Source organism: Clarias gariepinus, chromosome 3, assembly GCF_024256425.1.
Source record: "Clarias gariepinus isolate MV-2021 ecotype Netherlands chromosome 3, CGAR_prim_01v2, whole genome shotgun sequence".
In the NCBI taxonomy this organism is placed as follows: Eukaryota; Metazoa; Chordata; class Actinopteri; order Siluriformes; family Clariidae; genus Clarias; species Clarias gariepinus.
The window spans coordinates 20,171,944-20,188,573 of record NC_071102.1 but is presented as its reverse complement, the minus strand read 5'-3'; the positions used below and the strand labels follow the sequence as shown (position 1 = coordinate 20,188,573).

At 40.4% G+C, this 16,630-nt stretch overlaps 1 protein-coding gene across 2 annotated transcripts in view; it reads right to left on the bottom strand.

Moving 5' to 3' along the window:
* Positions 1–4,690: 4,690 nt before the first annotated feature.
* The window catches only part of sdk1a (sidekick cell adhesion molecule 1a), a 259,525-nt gene continuing 247,585 nt past the window's right edge, over positions 4,691–16,630 (bottom strand). Inside the window, exons 42-45 of one of the 2 annotated variants that reach the window (XM_053492399.1) lie at positions 9,998–10,135; positions 9,743–9,863; positions 8,035–8,164; positions 4,691–7,847 (exon numbers count right to left, since the gene is read on the bottom strand). In XM_053492399.1, coding sequence (XP_053348374.1) covers positions 7,575–7,847; positions 8,035–8,164; positions 9,743–9,863; positions 9,998–10,135 — 662 coding nt within the window. In that variant the 3' untranslated portion in view covers positions 4,691–7,574. The remainder of the gene's footprint in view (positions 7,848–8,034; positions 8,165–9,742; positions 9,864–9,997; positions 10,136–16,630) is intronic. The other variant, XM_053492401.1, reaches the window with a different exon arrangement.

Sequence of the window (16,630 nt, the reverse complement as noted above, 5' to 3'; positions counted from 1 at the left end):
GATCTGATCCGCTATAGTGGGTTGGGTTGGGGTGGGTTTCCCCAGGTGATTTCCTCCCACAGTCCAAAGGCATGCGCTGTAGGTTGATTGGTGTTCCAAAATGCCCGCCTTGTTCCCGTGTTCCCTGGGACATGCCCCACACACCCCTGTCATTCTACACATGAGGAGGAGTTACAGTGGGATAGGACCTTACTGACAACCCAAGCTGAAAGTTAGGTGATATTTCATGACAAATTCTCTCATGACAAATAGATTACATTCTGTGTGGACAATTATGTACATGCAGTATATACAGTATACATAATGTACCATGAAAGAAGGATGTACACAAGCAAGCAAACAAAGCTGAAGGTTCTCAAAGTTGGTTCTCAATGTGAAGCATAAAAAAAGGTTAATTAATTTTATTTATTTTATTTATGTTATTATTATTGTTATTTTATTTATTTATTTATGTTTTTAATATCTTATGTTTGATTGGTCACTTGAACTGATTGGGTTTCTACAGTTTTTCTCAGTTGCTTTCGTTCATTTTTTAAACCAGAACTGAAATTCTCCAAACAATTTGTACGAACTTTATATCATGTAGTAAAAGCAATTACCTGCAAAAATTTTTGTCTTTCATTTTTTTTTTTTTTTACAACAAAACACAGTATATTGTAGATAAGCAAAACAACAAATACAAGACAAATAACAGAAAGACAAACAAAACCATGAGCAAAAAAACAAAGAGAAAAAACAAACAACATCCTCCCGTTCTCCGAGTCGCTCTCAGTCCCAACAAGTGAGGGCTGGCACATCACTTGTTCCTTGGTTCGTTTGGTTAACCATAACCTGACAAGCAACTTTCCTATATAAATCTATTAAACTTTTTATGGAATGCTCGCAGGTGAATATTCACTTTTGTGTTAAATCACAAAAGTCATTAAATAACAAAAGTGATTAAATAACATTCTCAATAACATTCTCGAAAATACCCTCCTGCCGTGGGTGCGGCTTGTGATGACGTCATAGTTCACGCCTGCAGGAGATGAACAAGACATTTCAAAAGATTCTTTCAGTGCTGTGATGTGATGTGGAAGAGACTCTGTGGCCTGACAGACAGTCAGGAGCTGCAGAATAACAGCACTAAAATTCCTATCATTTCCCTCTGCATGTGCAGTTCTGCCTATGCTTTGTTTTCCACATTTATATTTCTAATTTTTTTAAAAACTTCCTTGTGCTGTCCAATGTGACCCTCTGACTCGCTCACTCTCTATAGCACTTATCCTGTACAGGGTCACAGGGAGCCTGGAGTCCATCCCAGGAAACTCGGGGCATTCGGCGAGGTACACCCTGATAAGGTGCCAGTCTATTACAGGGCACACAAGCATGTATACTCACACACTGAAGGGAATTTGGCCTAATCACCAGTTAGCCTAATCTGCATGTCTTTGGACTGTAGGAGGAACCTGGAGTGCAAGGGACTGCAGTGCCAACCCCTCCGCCATCATGCCACCTGTTGTAAAAGTCTTCAGTTATTCTTTTCTGTATTGCAATGACATCATCTGTCAGAAAGTAAAAGTACAATCAGTTAAAAGCGTAAAAGTGAATACTGTCTAATACCTACAAAGTGCACTCTGACTGCCCTGAAGGTTCACTTATATAAATATTTAGTTTTAAGAGACAGGCCAATTATTTTTAAGTTACATGCTTTTTCAGGTAATCCATCATGTTGTGCTGTTTGTAGTAAGTGTTTCGAGAAAAGCACTTACAGTTTGCAAAAAATTTAAGTTGAATCAAGAAATGCTCCAAAGCCACTGAGCAAAACAGTAATCCAAACCTTTAAAAACTCGTAGGCTATGAATAATGTTGACTTGAACTTCAGTTGAAACTCACTAATCAAAAGTCAAATATTAGTCGACAAATTGAAATAATGAGTCTTGTTTTTATATATTTTGGCAGATAATTCTGTTAGTTTGGAAGATTCATTTCTCGAAAAAAGCAAATGATCTGCCAAATGAGCAAGAAATTGGATAAAAATTCCTATTTCAGTAACCTTTGACTAGAAATAACATAATACTCATATTTAATTTGTTGTAAACTTATTATAAGAAATTAAAGATTAGAGGCGTAATACATTCCACACATTTATTGAATGAATATATTCACATGATTTAAAAAAATTTGACTTTTTATTTTAGTAACATTTGACTAGAAATAGTTTTATTATTTGTATATATTTAGTTTGTTGCAATCTTATTTTAATTTTTTTTTTTGATGCATTTAACTACATGACCAGTTAAAAGCTAACTCCACCGTCGTTCCTGATTTTTATTTGTTTCTCCAGTTCATCCCATTTGAACAGCTTGTATTAAGATGTACAGGTGATACTCGAAAAATTTGAATATCAGGAAAAAGTTAATTTATTTCAGTAATGCAACTTAAAAGTTGAAACTAATATAAGAGATAGACTCATTACATGCAAAGCAATGAGACCGAACAATGCAGAAGAGCCCATGGTCGCTATTGAAGCATCCTGGTCTTCCATAACACCTCAGCAGTGCCACAGGCTGATAGCTTCTACGCCACGCCGCACTGAGGCAGTAATTGCTGCAAAATGGGCCCAAAAGAGATCCGATATGTTCTATGTACAATCCTTGTTTTATTAACTGCATGTAATATTCTAATTTTCTGAGATTGTGGATTTGGGGTTTTCATGAGCTGTAAGCCATAATCATCTCAGTTATGACAAATCATGACTTGAACTATGGTGCTTTGCATGTAATGAGTCTATCTCCTATGTTAGTTTCACCTTTTAAGTTGCATTACTGAAAGAAATGAACTTTTGCACGATATTCTAATTTTTTGAGTTTCACCTGTATCTGCCATTTCTGCTCTGTAAAGCTTCATAACGGCTCTAATCTGAGGTGCTGGTTGTTAATCGGTGATTTCTGAGGCTGGTGACTCTAAATTAATTTCTCTTTTGTTTTCCTGGGAAGGTCTTCATGAGAGACAGTTTCATCATGGAGCTTGATGGGTTTTACAAACACACTCGACACAATACTGTTCTTATAGGAACTGATCCAGAACAACTGAGCTTTATATCTTAAAATATTAACTGACTGTTTGTGATACTGTTACTTAATTACCTCATGCCATGTGTATTTCATAAATTCAGTATTGCTTTAGTATGTAGAAGAAAATTCCAAACTATTGACTGGTATTAATATTAATTTTGATTTATACACATTCACATTTCACACAAACTTCCATAATTTTCTATTGATTGTGTTGGAAGTGCTATGCTAATAAAATTGAATTGAACATATTTTTACTTGCTAAGATACATTTTTTGCAGTGTATTAGGGTGTGTGTGGTAAAGTATACTGTGTGTAGATAGACTAAATGGCCTGGTGACACCTGACTGTTACACGATTATGTTCTTGTTAAGCTTTCCACTAGATTTTGTAGCGTACGTATCTGCTGGAGTTTGTGTTCATTCAGCTTTAACAGTGTTAGTGAGGTCAGGCAGCGACACTGGGACATAGAAGAAGCTCCAGTTCCAGTTCAACCCTATGCTGCTCGGTGGGGTTAAAGGTCAGGGGTCTGTGCTGAAGTTCTTCTGCTCAAACCTTCTAAAACCACTGGTGTCCAGTGAAAGGAAATTATAAATCTACAGCTTTTTATACAATGACATTCTGTACAATGGTGACCAATCTGATGGTTGAACACACGGGGTTAATACCACCTGGTGTTGATCCCCACTGATGCAACGTTCTGCTTGTTTTATTGATCAACTGATTGATTAGTAATAAAGAGGTGAAAGAATATTCCTCAGGAAACATATGCATATAAAATGGACTATCTGATACTCAGTGTGGTGCATCAACAACAAACAGCAGGTTTTATAAAGTCCTCGTTCATAACTGGACACTTTAAATTTCATAAAATTTACTACTTAACAAATTGACATTTCTGTGATAAATGATTAAAAATATGATGTTATTTGTCAGATACAAGCTGTTGATCCACTCCTCGTCCAGTCGTTTCTGATGTTGTGCAACTATGGGCGAGTAAGAGAACTGCCCCAATTAACATTGTTTTAAAGCAAATATTCTAATATAAATATAAAACAAAAACGAAAAAGCAGACAGTGTGTCCGTGGTGTACATGACTACTTCTTTAGTAAGATTTCTTTTTCCTTTAGTCAAAGAAGAGAGAAAGAGGGAAAGGGGGAGTGTGGAGTGTTTCAGCACACAGAGACAGAATGGAACAGAAATAACATGATGGACAGATGGACGAAAGGGAGGGAGTAAGAAACAAATAAAGACAGCGTCTCTCCCCTTTCCAATGCCTTTTTTTTTTTAGAGCCGGTTTCAGGTCTTTCGTATGATTACGACTGAATAAACGTACACTCTAACCTGCTGGAGTGTGTATTGTAGACTCTCACCTGTCTTTAGTGTACTGTGAGTGTGACGGTCTCTCAGCACAATGGTGATGTAGTGATGGTGTTGATGTCATGTCCTCCAAATTTATTGTCACAATCTACAAAGAGTAATAAGACGACCCTGTGCTCCTCTGTGCCATTATAAGGTTATGTAATGATGGAAAGAATTGTGTTCAAAACCATTTCTGTGTGTCTTTAATAGTGTCTAAAGGGTCGTAAAACCATAACGGTTCCACAAGGTCAACAGCAAACATTTACTTTGACTGAAAAAGTGTGAAACTGCCTTTACTTCACAGATGTTGGTGACATACACTCGTGCTGCAGTGAAATACCAGGTAGAAATACCGTGAACATGTCGCTTCGCTTTGTCCGTCACTTCAAAAGCTGTGAACCCCTTCATATATAGTAGAGTAACAAAATTACAAATGGTGCGGCATTGCGGTAAAAAAAGCTGAAAAAACATTGTAAAGAATAAAAGAATCACTTTTTATACATCTCTATCACGTTAAAACAAAAGGCGAATATTTTAAACTTTAAAAAAAAAAAGAGAATCTGAATAGAAAGAAGAAATAAAATAAAAAGTGAAAGCGATGTCCTTATGGCTTATGAGTGCTGGAAATACAAGTTCACACTTCATCTCAACAGTTACATCCACAGACGTCTCACGTGTCCACGGGTTTCCTCGAACCAGCGACTGAAATGTTTTCATTTGTGCTCAAATTTCATACAGTTTCAGGGAACAACATGAGATCCAGGTTTCCCCAAACTCACAATGTCTCTTGTTCAGAACACTGAATATAATGTGGGAAATCATGTGCAAAAGCTCACTCTGATTAACCGGTCACTCCAGTTTAAACACGTAAAAACGTACGAGACGGCTAATCAGACCTGTAATGAGCTAAATGGGGAGAGTTGAAACAGAGAAAAACATGAAGAAACGCACCTGTGTCTCAAACGGCATACTACTGTATAATCACAGATGATGCTCTGTGTATTTGGGTAGCACGCTACCTGAAGATCTGTACCGTAGTGACATCAGAGACGGCTGGCTGTGACGTCCAACAGGAGACCTCAAATGTAATGCCTATCAGTAGCTGGGCCGCGAGTATGTTAGGGCTAGAGCAGCACAGCAGTACGGACCGGCGCTATCATCTAATCGCTATTTATTTATAGGTCCTATATATATATATATATATATATATATATATATGGATAGTCAGGAATTTATCTAGGGTTTGTCAATAATCGATTGATTAGCTCTTTTTTATTTTTTTTGAGATGCTTGGTGGGTTTCCTCCGGGTACTCCAGTTTTATCCCACAATCCAAAGATGAGCAGGTGGCTAACTGATGTTTCCTAATTGCCCGTACTGTGTGCATGTGTGCCCTGCAGTGGAAAACATTGTACCCCGTCCAGGGTGTACCCCGCCTCATGTCCGAAGACTCCAGGGCTTCCTGTGATCCTGTCAGAATATGTGTTGTAGAAATCGAGAGAATGAACGAAACTTTGGGGTAAATAAATATTGGCAAACATCCTGTTTATGGTCTCATTTGTGCTGTTATTTGCCGTTAGACTCAATAAATACAGTATTAGTGAATACTATAAGGTACATTTAATGTGCATGTCGCAGTTGCAATATGTGTCTGGATAATCGCAATTTAAAAAAATATTTTTTCGTATCAAACCGTGGTTGAGCTATGTATTATATGATGAGGTCGATGTAAACAATAATAAAAATGATGTTGGCAGACTAAATGGTTCAAAAATAAAAAAAAGTCTGTAGATCTGTCATCTGGGTAATTTGTACTTTGATTCGACGACGTGTGCTTAATTGTTTCTCCTCAAAAAAAAAAAGTCGATATCAGTCAACATTTCACCTCGTTTGGTTTCTAAATTGATGCTCATGACGTCCCGGAACGAGCAGAAAAACCCATTCTACATTAAAATCTTAGAATCTAAGAATATGTATTATTCTTACAACCATTGTTGTGCTTGGTTCCACCAAAATCCAAAGTAATCCTCATTAAGACAACAGAAGTCCATCTGATGCACTGTACATAGCAAGCTAAATAAAAACGTTTATTTTTCCCCTTTAAACAACAAGAGCTTTTCCTTACGTGCACCAGCCGTCCCAGAGCAACACCTCAAATCAGAGAGTGACATTTTACCCGAAGCGCGTTCCTCACATCACTGACCGTGTGTCAGAACAGCCTCCACAGGAAACAGCTGCATAGAACAGGTTGATTTTTCAGTACATTAACGCTGCATTAACATCTCGCGCTACTCAGAAGTACACCGTTTGAAACACAGAGTGTGTGTTAAGGGTTTGCCAGAATGCCTGGAGTAAAAACAATCCATTTAATTTAAGGCAGAAAAGTGGGATTTCTCTAAAACTGACCCGGTCGAGGACTACGTTAAAGCGACCGGTTGTTTAGGATGATTAATAAGTTAACAAACTGATGTGTTACTCAGGGTGTGACGTGTGAAAATGACATGCGACACAAAGGATCACTGCACGACTGATGGCGAGGCCGATGAACGCGCTCCTGTGGAGTAGCGAGACTCTGGAGCCGCGGTCCTGGAGCCGAGTCCCACTGCGCTGTGCTTCCTCGTCACACCCGTCACATGATCTTCTTTCGATCACAAGTAGTACACGTGTATATATAGAGACACTGACGGCGAGTGAGATTATTCAGACTTGACAGTATATACAGTGTAAAGTATACAGTAATTACAGCTTGTTTGCCCTCATCCTCCGTAAAGGGAAGAGCGTCAGGAATGCTTGTGTAAACTGAGAGTGTGTGCCACCATAAAGAGAGTCGCTGTAGGAATGTAGTGTTTAGTTATCAACTCTGTAAATGGAGAACGCGTTGCCTCGTCCCCGGCTGGTTAAAAAGTCATCTTCCCCAGTCGAGCTCGGGGCTACGAGGAACACGTACGCTAACACACTTCGCTTCATTCATCTCCCAGCCTGTGGATCCAGGGATAATCCATGAGTTCTCCTTGTTAAACTACTCCGACAGGACATTCCCTTCATCCCTTGTAGCGCTCATACTGAAAGTACAGCTAAAATGTCTTCGTGCCTTTTCCCAAATCCCTCCGTTACCAGAAGGAGAGATCTGAAGAGGGGTCCCGCTCCTCGCAGCGCTTCAGACGAAGGATGAGAAACCTGTGAGAGGAGTACGCGAGCCTGGTGCAGGCTGCCCGGCGGGCGTGTACGCTCCTCCCACGCTGTGCTGCGTCACGACAGTCTGATAGTAGCCCTCGCCGTCCGCGCTGGCGCACTCCTCGTACGCGCAGGCCAGCGTATCCTTCAGGCCTTTCTGCTGCCGCTTCCACGAGTTGAAATAAGACGGGTCGCTCATGTAGTGATTCACGAACGAGTGCTTGATCGGCTCCTCCTCACACTCGCTGTCTGTAGCCTGGCAGGTCGAGGAGCACAAAGTCAGATTATTAAAAACTCTACTTTCGTAGGTATCCAATCACAATTCTTTTTATTCCATTCAGCTAATAAAGCAACATCAAGAACGTCTCAGTGTTTGTTTATGTTCAGAATAATTCTTTGAGGTTTTCATCGTATGAGTGTGTGTGTCTTTTTAAAGACTTCACCTCAGACTCTGACAGTTCTGCAGCTCTTTCTGTAAGTGCCGTGGAATCTGTGGACACGGCACCGTTGTAGTTGTTGCAGATATCCTCGTCTGAGTAGCGCAGACCTGCAGGGTTGGGCCGAGGAGGGGATCTAGATAACAGGTGGGAACATCGATCATCAAAATTAACACATTTAACCATAACGGCTTAACCCTAAGTTAATAATCTGCTTTCAGCTATTTGAAGAAACCCAGAGTTCTGCAAATACACCACCGTTTCAGAAAGGCCACATTATGGAGCGAAATCAAGCAAAGAAAACAACTACGGAGATTTGAAACTGAGTTAAGAACCCTTTAACACATTATCAAACCCTGGACGGATACACCGAACTGTCAACTCTGTAGAAGAAACGTGGCTGGAAATAAAAAAGGAAAAACATGAATAGTGAACACTTTATCACTTGGTGGAGTTGCATGGTTGATGAAGGTGAAGATCTAATATTGTATAGGAATGATGGTCAGGTGTCCACATACTTTTGGGTACATAGTGCATACTGTATAATGGTTGTAGAGTATTATGGTGAACTGGTATGTTTAGATGCTGTTCTTCCCACTCTCATTGATCACTCAGGTTTGTTGATGGTGAGGTGATTGGTTGCTTTACATCTCAGTTTCCCCTCATGTCTGTGTTTCCTTCTGGCTCTCTCTTATAGTTATGCTGTTATAGTTAGTCCTGCCGGAGTCTCTGCTTGAACTCTACACTAAATATACATTCACCATATACATTATATGACTGTGACCAGACCTAATTGTTATCTGTCCTCTTCTGCTCTCTTTTCTGCTCTTTCTCTTCCCCTCTCTCTCTGTCAAGCTATACATGTCGTTCCCGAGCTGCCAGTGATCCAGACTTCCTCTGCCCTCCGGACCTGTCTGACCCATCCTGGTGCCCCGCTTCTGGCTGGAGATCTCGTCACATGGATGCCCCGTGTGTCTCTTTGGGATGCGTCTGGTGTCTGGGGATGGTTCTCTCTACCTAGAAGACGGTTCTGGCCTCGACTGGTGTTGGCAACTGTTTCTCTGAGGACTTGACCGTTCGATAGTTCAGGACTGGAACTTCATACAAGTCTACCTGAGTTTTCAATAACTAACTGGACTCCATATTAACATCAATTACTATCAACTGTTATAGCTGAACTGCCTGCCAACTAACACACTGTATAAATGCAGATCATTTCCTGCTTTCTGTTTCACCCAAATGAGGATGGGTTCCCTGTTGAGTCTGGTTCCACTCAAGGTTTCTTTCTATTACCATCTCAGGGAGTTTTTCCTTGCCACTGTCGCCCTCGGCTTGCTCACCAGGGACCATCTGACCATTTTGATTTATACACATTCAAATTCCATAAAAACTTAAATAATTCTTTTGATTGTGTAAAGCTGTTTTGGGACAATGCCAATTGTTAAAAGTGCTATACAAATAAAATTGAATTGAATTGAATAATGTAATAGTAATTTTAATATTCAGTCACACACACCTTGAAAATTAAGCACAATGTAGATTATTGAATAATTCCAGACAAATATACGAGCTAAATATACAGTACAGTATATACTACAACCTATAGGACTAAACTAAAAAGCTAATCTAAAGGTTACAGAATAAAGACGCTTTAACGAGTGACGTGTGCTGTTAAGGCGACTCTACACAAAAGGTGTGACGAGTGTGTTCTCACCTGGTGCCGTTCTTTCTCAGGAAGGAGCTTTTCACATGCATGGGTCTGCTGTTCAGCTCGAGAGCGGTGAAGCCTCCATTGTCCAGTGTGACCCGCTCCTCTACCGTGGACACAGCTTTACCTGCGGCGATTAGCATATCATTATCATGGCAACACACAAACATCAATAACTAACAGAGTAACATTCAGCAGCTCAATGTCAGGAAGTGAGTATGAGGTGGGTGGATCTGTATGACACGGTGGTCTTGGTCACACCTGTTCCACAACTCCTGTACTTCTTGTTCTGTCCGTGCAAGATGAGGCCGAAAACGATCATCAGCAGCAGAATCAGCGCGCTCAGAGCCAGGATTATCAGAAACCACCACTCTTCATAAAACGGGGTGTCCATCTGGGCTGTGGGAGCGGAGATACACGAATAGAGACAGCAGGACAGAGAGAGAGAGAACGCTTTTTAATTCTCCTTTAAAAAAACTAAAAAAACACAGAATGGTGCAATAAACGATGGTTGGACAAGCCGCCACTATCTGGAAAATTCATCAATGTTTACAGTTTTCTGGGAGACAGCGCTGGTTAGAGCAAGACGCTTATTGAAGATCTGAAGAACTTCGGATCAAACGCAGAGGACCGCTATACAAGTACATCGTGATCTCGCATTTCACTCTGTCAACAAAAAAACTTGGTTCTGAGGTGTTAAATCATCCTCGCTATAGTCGCTCCATCAGACTTTGACCTGTTCGGTCCCCTGAAAGCAGAGCTATGAGGACGAAGAATCACTTCTGATGTGCAGTGCATTTGTGGCTCACAGCTCAAACTAAAAGATTTTGAATGAGGGAATATGAGAGCTTTTGGACAGACAGACAAAGTGTAATAAAAAGCAAGGACATTATGTCGAAAAAATTCTGTATTTGTCTTGTCTAGTTAATTTAAATAAGTTAATAAATATTAATTCTACAGCCAGAAAGCGGATAATTTTTGACTCATCCTCATAGTAATTTGATTGCCTCCCTTGAGATAACTTAAACACTGCCTTAGTTAGCTTTGTAGATTTATCACAGCATCTACTGATAAAAATGGGAACTGCAACAAGCACTAATTCACTGTAGGTCTGTTGGGGAGGGATCACACTGTTCCATGTGGAAGGGATGAGCATTAGACAGTACAGTTAAGGACAGGTTTTAACAGCGCCCCCCACGGGTCATGTGGTTTAACAAACTCAACAAACCGTGCGCACTGATTACTAAACCGCTTTCGGTAAATCAATCAGTGGTTTGTTTAGTTTGTTATTTTTTAACCACATGATCCTGGGGGGCTCCGTAGGTTTTCCAAATTGTACGGGTTAATTTGAATTATTCTATGGCCACCAAGTCATAAATAAATAAAAAAAATAATTCGAAGTGTGCGGGTACAGTATGATGTACAGAAGCATTTCCATTGTAAGGTATACTGCAAAAGCTGAAAGCAGAGCTATATAGTAGATAATGTCGCCCAGGCAAAGACAGATAAGGAAGATAAATGTTTTTTTCCCCCAAATGTCAGAATATTTTGAGCTAGTTTTAAATCTTTTATGTGGTTTATGAATTTTGGCTGAAACCTGGCAAATCCGCTTATTAATAATAATACCATTTATAATGAGCCTGTAGACTGTTTGCTGGATGACTTCATGCTCTCATATCTCAACGAGAAATTGTGTCTTAGCCTCTGGACTTCATTTGTTGGATCCGTTTTGTCATAATTAATGTTTTCATGCAACACTAACGTCTGCGGTCATAAGCCGCTGCTGACGCTGTAAAACGCATGACTGATCTCCGTTTCTGTAAGTAAGCTGATTATCTCGAACAGACTACTGTAACCCTGGTCTTTCATACAGCTTTTATTTTCTCAGTTATTTTATGGCTATAAGCGAGACTCAGACCTAAAACCGGTATCTCTACTACACAGTCAGACGAAAAGTTCCCAGATATCAACACGCCATCAACTCCACCATCAAACCCGAAACTCCTGATAACGGGCCCTCCCAGAAGAACACATTTCCTAAAGCTGTCTGTTCCACTACAGCTTAAATGGAAGTCACCTTCAGCAGATGGTTTCACATTTTATTTCCTAGTGAAATTAGTCATGGGAATTGCTGCCAGGATGCAGAGAAGCGGTAGAGAAGATGCTGTGTTGGGGTGTAATTCTCCTCTCGCTCAAGCTTTTTACCTGAGAGAGCCGGAGTGAAAGTGGCCCAGATATGCCAACGATCTAAAGACACATCTCCTGACAAGGTCTGACTGACTGCTTGACAACAACGCTGAGACGAACTGACAAGGGCTCAGAGGTAGATGATGATGCCTGCGGTATGAAAGGTTCAGTCTGGAGATTCATGACCCTCTTAGACAACCCTTCAGGCTTTGATGCATACACAGAAGTTGAGGTTCTTTATGTTGCTGCACAAAGAACATTTGACAGTATGTACACCTCATGACTTAAATTTAAATCAGGGAATGAATGAACGAATGAACCACAAAAGATTGTGTCCCTAAAAGTTTACGGTAAAAGTAAGTTTACATGACTCTGATATGTGTGTATCAGGTTTACACCACATATATATTGTTCGTTCTTCAACCACTCTATGCTGCAACGTATTGCCCCACCTTGCAACTGTATAATTACAGAAACTATAGCTCACTTTTTCCATGCCCTTATTATTCAAGTCATCCTCTACCCCTTTATCAGTGTCAGTAGAGGCATTTAAATGGACCCTAATATCCCAAAAATAATAATAATAATCCGATCTAAATAAAAGTGCATCATGTGAGCACCTCAGAGTGTGTGATACTCACCATAGGGTGTCTGGACAGACAATTCAAACAGCAGGTAAAGAGTCAGACAAATGTGACTGATTTCACACTAGAATTAAAGTCGATCACATAAAAGTAATTTAAAGACATAAGGATTGGTTTGTTCGTGTTCTCTGATGAAAGAGACAGCCGTATGAATTATTATATAACAGTTTTCGCCTGAGTAACCTGATTGGACAGGAGCCATTTCATGAGTGCTGATAACAGCACCGGGACATTATACCCCTACAGTATATGGTACCAATCATAACACAGAAGGCGGGATTCATCAGGAAAAGATGAGAAGACTAAACTTAACTTCTTCCTCTTCTTCTTTTTCTTCTGCTATTTTTCCAGCTATGCATGTCAAAAAATGTTACATTCTGATTAGGTAATGTAATGTTACATTCTGATTATGTAAACGCACATTGTATCTCTAATCTGGATGATTCCATTTGGTTGGAGAAACGCTGTTGGCTAACAGTTGGTCAGTACACTGTTCTCAATCCAGCTGTTACATTAACACTGCTGACCTGAGACACTCACATTAGCACCAGATTAGTACAGTCCTCTACCTCCACTGCTCCACTATCTCCAGGGCTCCTCTGGTGGTCCCTTTGCCTTGATGGATGGCGTGGAGAGGCACTGAATAAACGTGTCTACCAACAGATGGACTAGAAGGAGTAAATTTTAATCTACAATCTCCTGATAAACTCACCATCTCACATGGAGTGTGTAATGAATTCCTGACAAAATAACTGTTTTCTTTTACTCGCTTGACAAGCAATAAATATGATAAGCCACTCCTGATGTTAAATGGCTGCACTGCATTTCCCTGGGTGATTTTGTCAAAGAAAATACATGGATATTTCAAAATAAAGACTTGAAAATACTCTTTTCTTTATGAAACCAATGTCCACCCATATGCTGACAAATGTCCCTGGATAATATTAGACTGTATGAGTCACATTGTGAATGCCGGTTAAACTTCACTAATGATTTAGTGTGAACACTTTTATCCAGTGTTATGTTTTCTATGGATGATTAAAAGAAAATCTACAGCAAGTGACCTCCTCGGCCGGAGAGCACAAAACTATAACTAATCATGATGTCATTGGGTGGAAGGTGCATAATGTTTATTTGTTGGTTTATTAATACAGAATGAAACTAACCAGGTGAGGTATCCCATAGATATAATGGACAAAACTCTATACATGGTTAACTCACACAGTGTGAGTGGCATCTAAAAAACAGTTTGGCCAAATGTTCAGCCTGGAACGTCTTCACTATAAAAACAGACTACAGAGAAAATCCACAGACCATAGCGCTTATTTTGAATTATTATAGAATTCAAACTTTGTGCTACTAACCAAAGGGTGTCTGCAGTGCAACTGTGTGTGTATCTGCTGGACGGACACCTTAAACAGCAGGCAATGAGTTGGACAAATGTCACAGATTTTACGATCACATAAAAAGTATCACTTGTCTCCTTTGAAGATGTGTTCAGCAGCATAAGGTTTGGTTCGTTTGCATTCTTTGAAAAAAGAGACAGCCGTATGAATTATTACACAACAGTTAATTAATACTGACTAATCTGATTGGACGAGAGGCGTTATTCCACTAGTGCTGATAATAGACAATAACAGCACTGTAATGTGTAACTCTGTGTATGAGTGGGCGTGTCCCAGGTGTTGTCCAGTGGTTAATGACACTAACTGTGTGTCTCCGTGTGGGTGAGTGTAGGTCTGTACGGTCCGCAGTACTGAGGAGAGAGCAGCTGTCTGACAAAACCCACATTCACAACCAGTCACAGAAGCACTTTCAGTAAGAACACACATCTGATAACGTTATGTCGTCTTAAACAACACGCCGTCTCTGCACTAATCACTTCTAAGTCGTTCTGAATCGTCTCTGAACTGTCCGTGTCGTTCTGTTCACGACGAATGCTTAGCTACAAAGCTAACCCGCTTCTAACACAAGGCTGAATCCCAAATCCATCTCTAACCCCTGATCAAGGGCACTACTTGGTGTGTGGAATAAGGTGGATTGTACACCCTACATATTGCACTAGCTTTCTATTTACTGCTATTCGGGATATGACCCCAAAACCTGGACCTGGAGAAACTGTCTCTCATGAAGACCTTCCCAGGACAGCAAGACCAAAACTGAGCTCTGCTGCAGAGGAGAAGTTCATTTAGAGTCACCAGCCTCAGAAATCACTAATTAACAAGCAGTACCTCAGATTAGAGCACTGGTGCGTAGTATGACCTTGAGTGTTATATAGCCGAATTGACGCTCTCATGAAATTGCAAGCGGCTACACATTTATACTTCCATGTCTGGCGAGGGTTCGATCATGTGCAGCTCCTGAGGTGAAACTGAGTGTGTTGTTCTGCAGCCATTTCGATGTTGGCTGAAAGCTCAGTGGAATGTTCGCAGTCGGGTGCAGAGGTGTTATCCCAGTACATGTTTTTTTTTCTTACTTCAAAGAATCTGAAGAGAGTAAAACTGAAGTCCATATCAAGTCTTAAAGTCAGCATTAAGCTTAAGATTCAAGCTAGAATATTTTCAGGAACACCTAAGACAGTCAGTGTCAATGTGGACAGATGGACAGGTTTTGTCATACCTTCTGTCTATAGAGCTATTCCCTATTAGGAAATTTAAATTGGATCTAAATTTGGATCTGAGGACGAGCAAATTTACAAAGAGGTAATTTAGCTAATGTGTTCCAGAGGAAAGTGGATCTGTTTGTGAACAGATGGTCGATTTACTGTCCAGTGCAACATTCTGGCTCGACAGATCATGGGTTCATCTGGTTTTGTAGAGGATTCCTCAATGCCAGCAACCTACTGGACCAGAACTGCAGTCCAGCACAAACAGATCATGAGGACACAGCAGACCATATTCCATAAAATTCTGGTTCTCAAAAAACACAGTAATGTGTGTTATACCTGGAATAAGGGTTGAGGTCATGTCTCTGTCCTGGACACACTAAAGTCTTGAACTACTTCTACTACTACCTAGAATCAGGTCTCCACCCACTGTTTTATATGAATGATACAGTATGTACGTAGCTTCCTCCCGGGCAGCATAAGTATAGTAACAGTAGTGGACATTTGTAAACGCACAAGACAAAACTCGTTGCGTCATCTTCACCAGATCTGACCGGCCAAATGTTGCATTAGGACGGCCCATGTGCCTTTTAGTCTCTGAGTGATTCTTGTTCTCAGTAGTTAGAATTATCAGATGATCAAAAGATCAGAACCTGAGCTATTCTTACGCTTAGTATTGAACCTTATCAGACTGTGGAGCGATTCTCATTCTCAGAAAAGAAGTGTGTTAACACTTGTGATTATCAGACTCAACAGGGAGCAGTATCAACTCTGTGAGTGACTGTAGCTAAGAATAAAATAGAACAAAAAAAAAAGGGGGGCTGTCTGTTACTGTCTGCTGAGGTGCCATGACGAAATCTTTCAGCCAGACAGCAAACCACCCTGATAGTCCTCCATTCAGTCATAAAACCCACAGTTACACATCAACAAGGGGTGTTTAAGTCAAACCAGGACTAGGACACAGCAGACCATATTTCAGAAAATTTTGGTTCTCAATCCTGGTAGGAACCTCTGCATAGGGACTAGAATAACAGAACACAGTCCTGAGAGTAAATATTCTCTATATAATCCCCTGATACACTAATGCACTTATCCCTGTGTTTCACTGGTGCTTGGAAAGGTAGAAAGTTTTCTCAAGTACGCCGGAGCTGTGATCGGACTGCCTGCTTCATGCCCAAAACACCAACCTCCCAGGAACTCCTTTAATGGCCCTTTTTTTGCACAACCTCACACTGCCCACTTTGCATCGCTCATTACAGGAACTCTCCTAGGAGTTATTGTCACATCCTCCTTAAAATCCTGACCTTGATCCGAACCATTTCAATGTGCCAGTAAAGGAGTTCCTTGGAGGCTAGTGTTTCGGACATAAAGCAGGCCGTCTGATCATGGCTTTGGCGTACTTGAAAAATTTCTACCTTGATATGGTATCCAAGCACTAGTGCTTACCCTCATATCTCC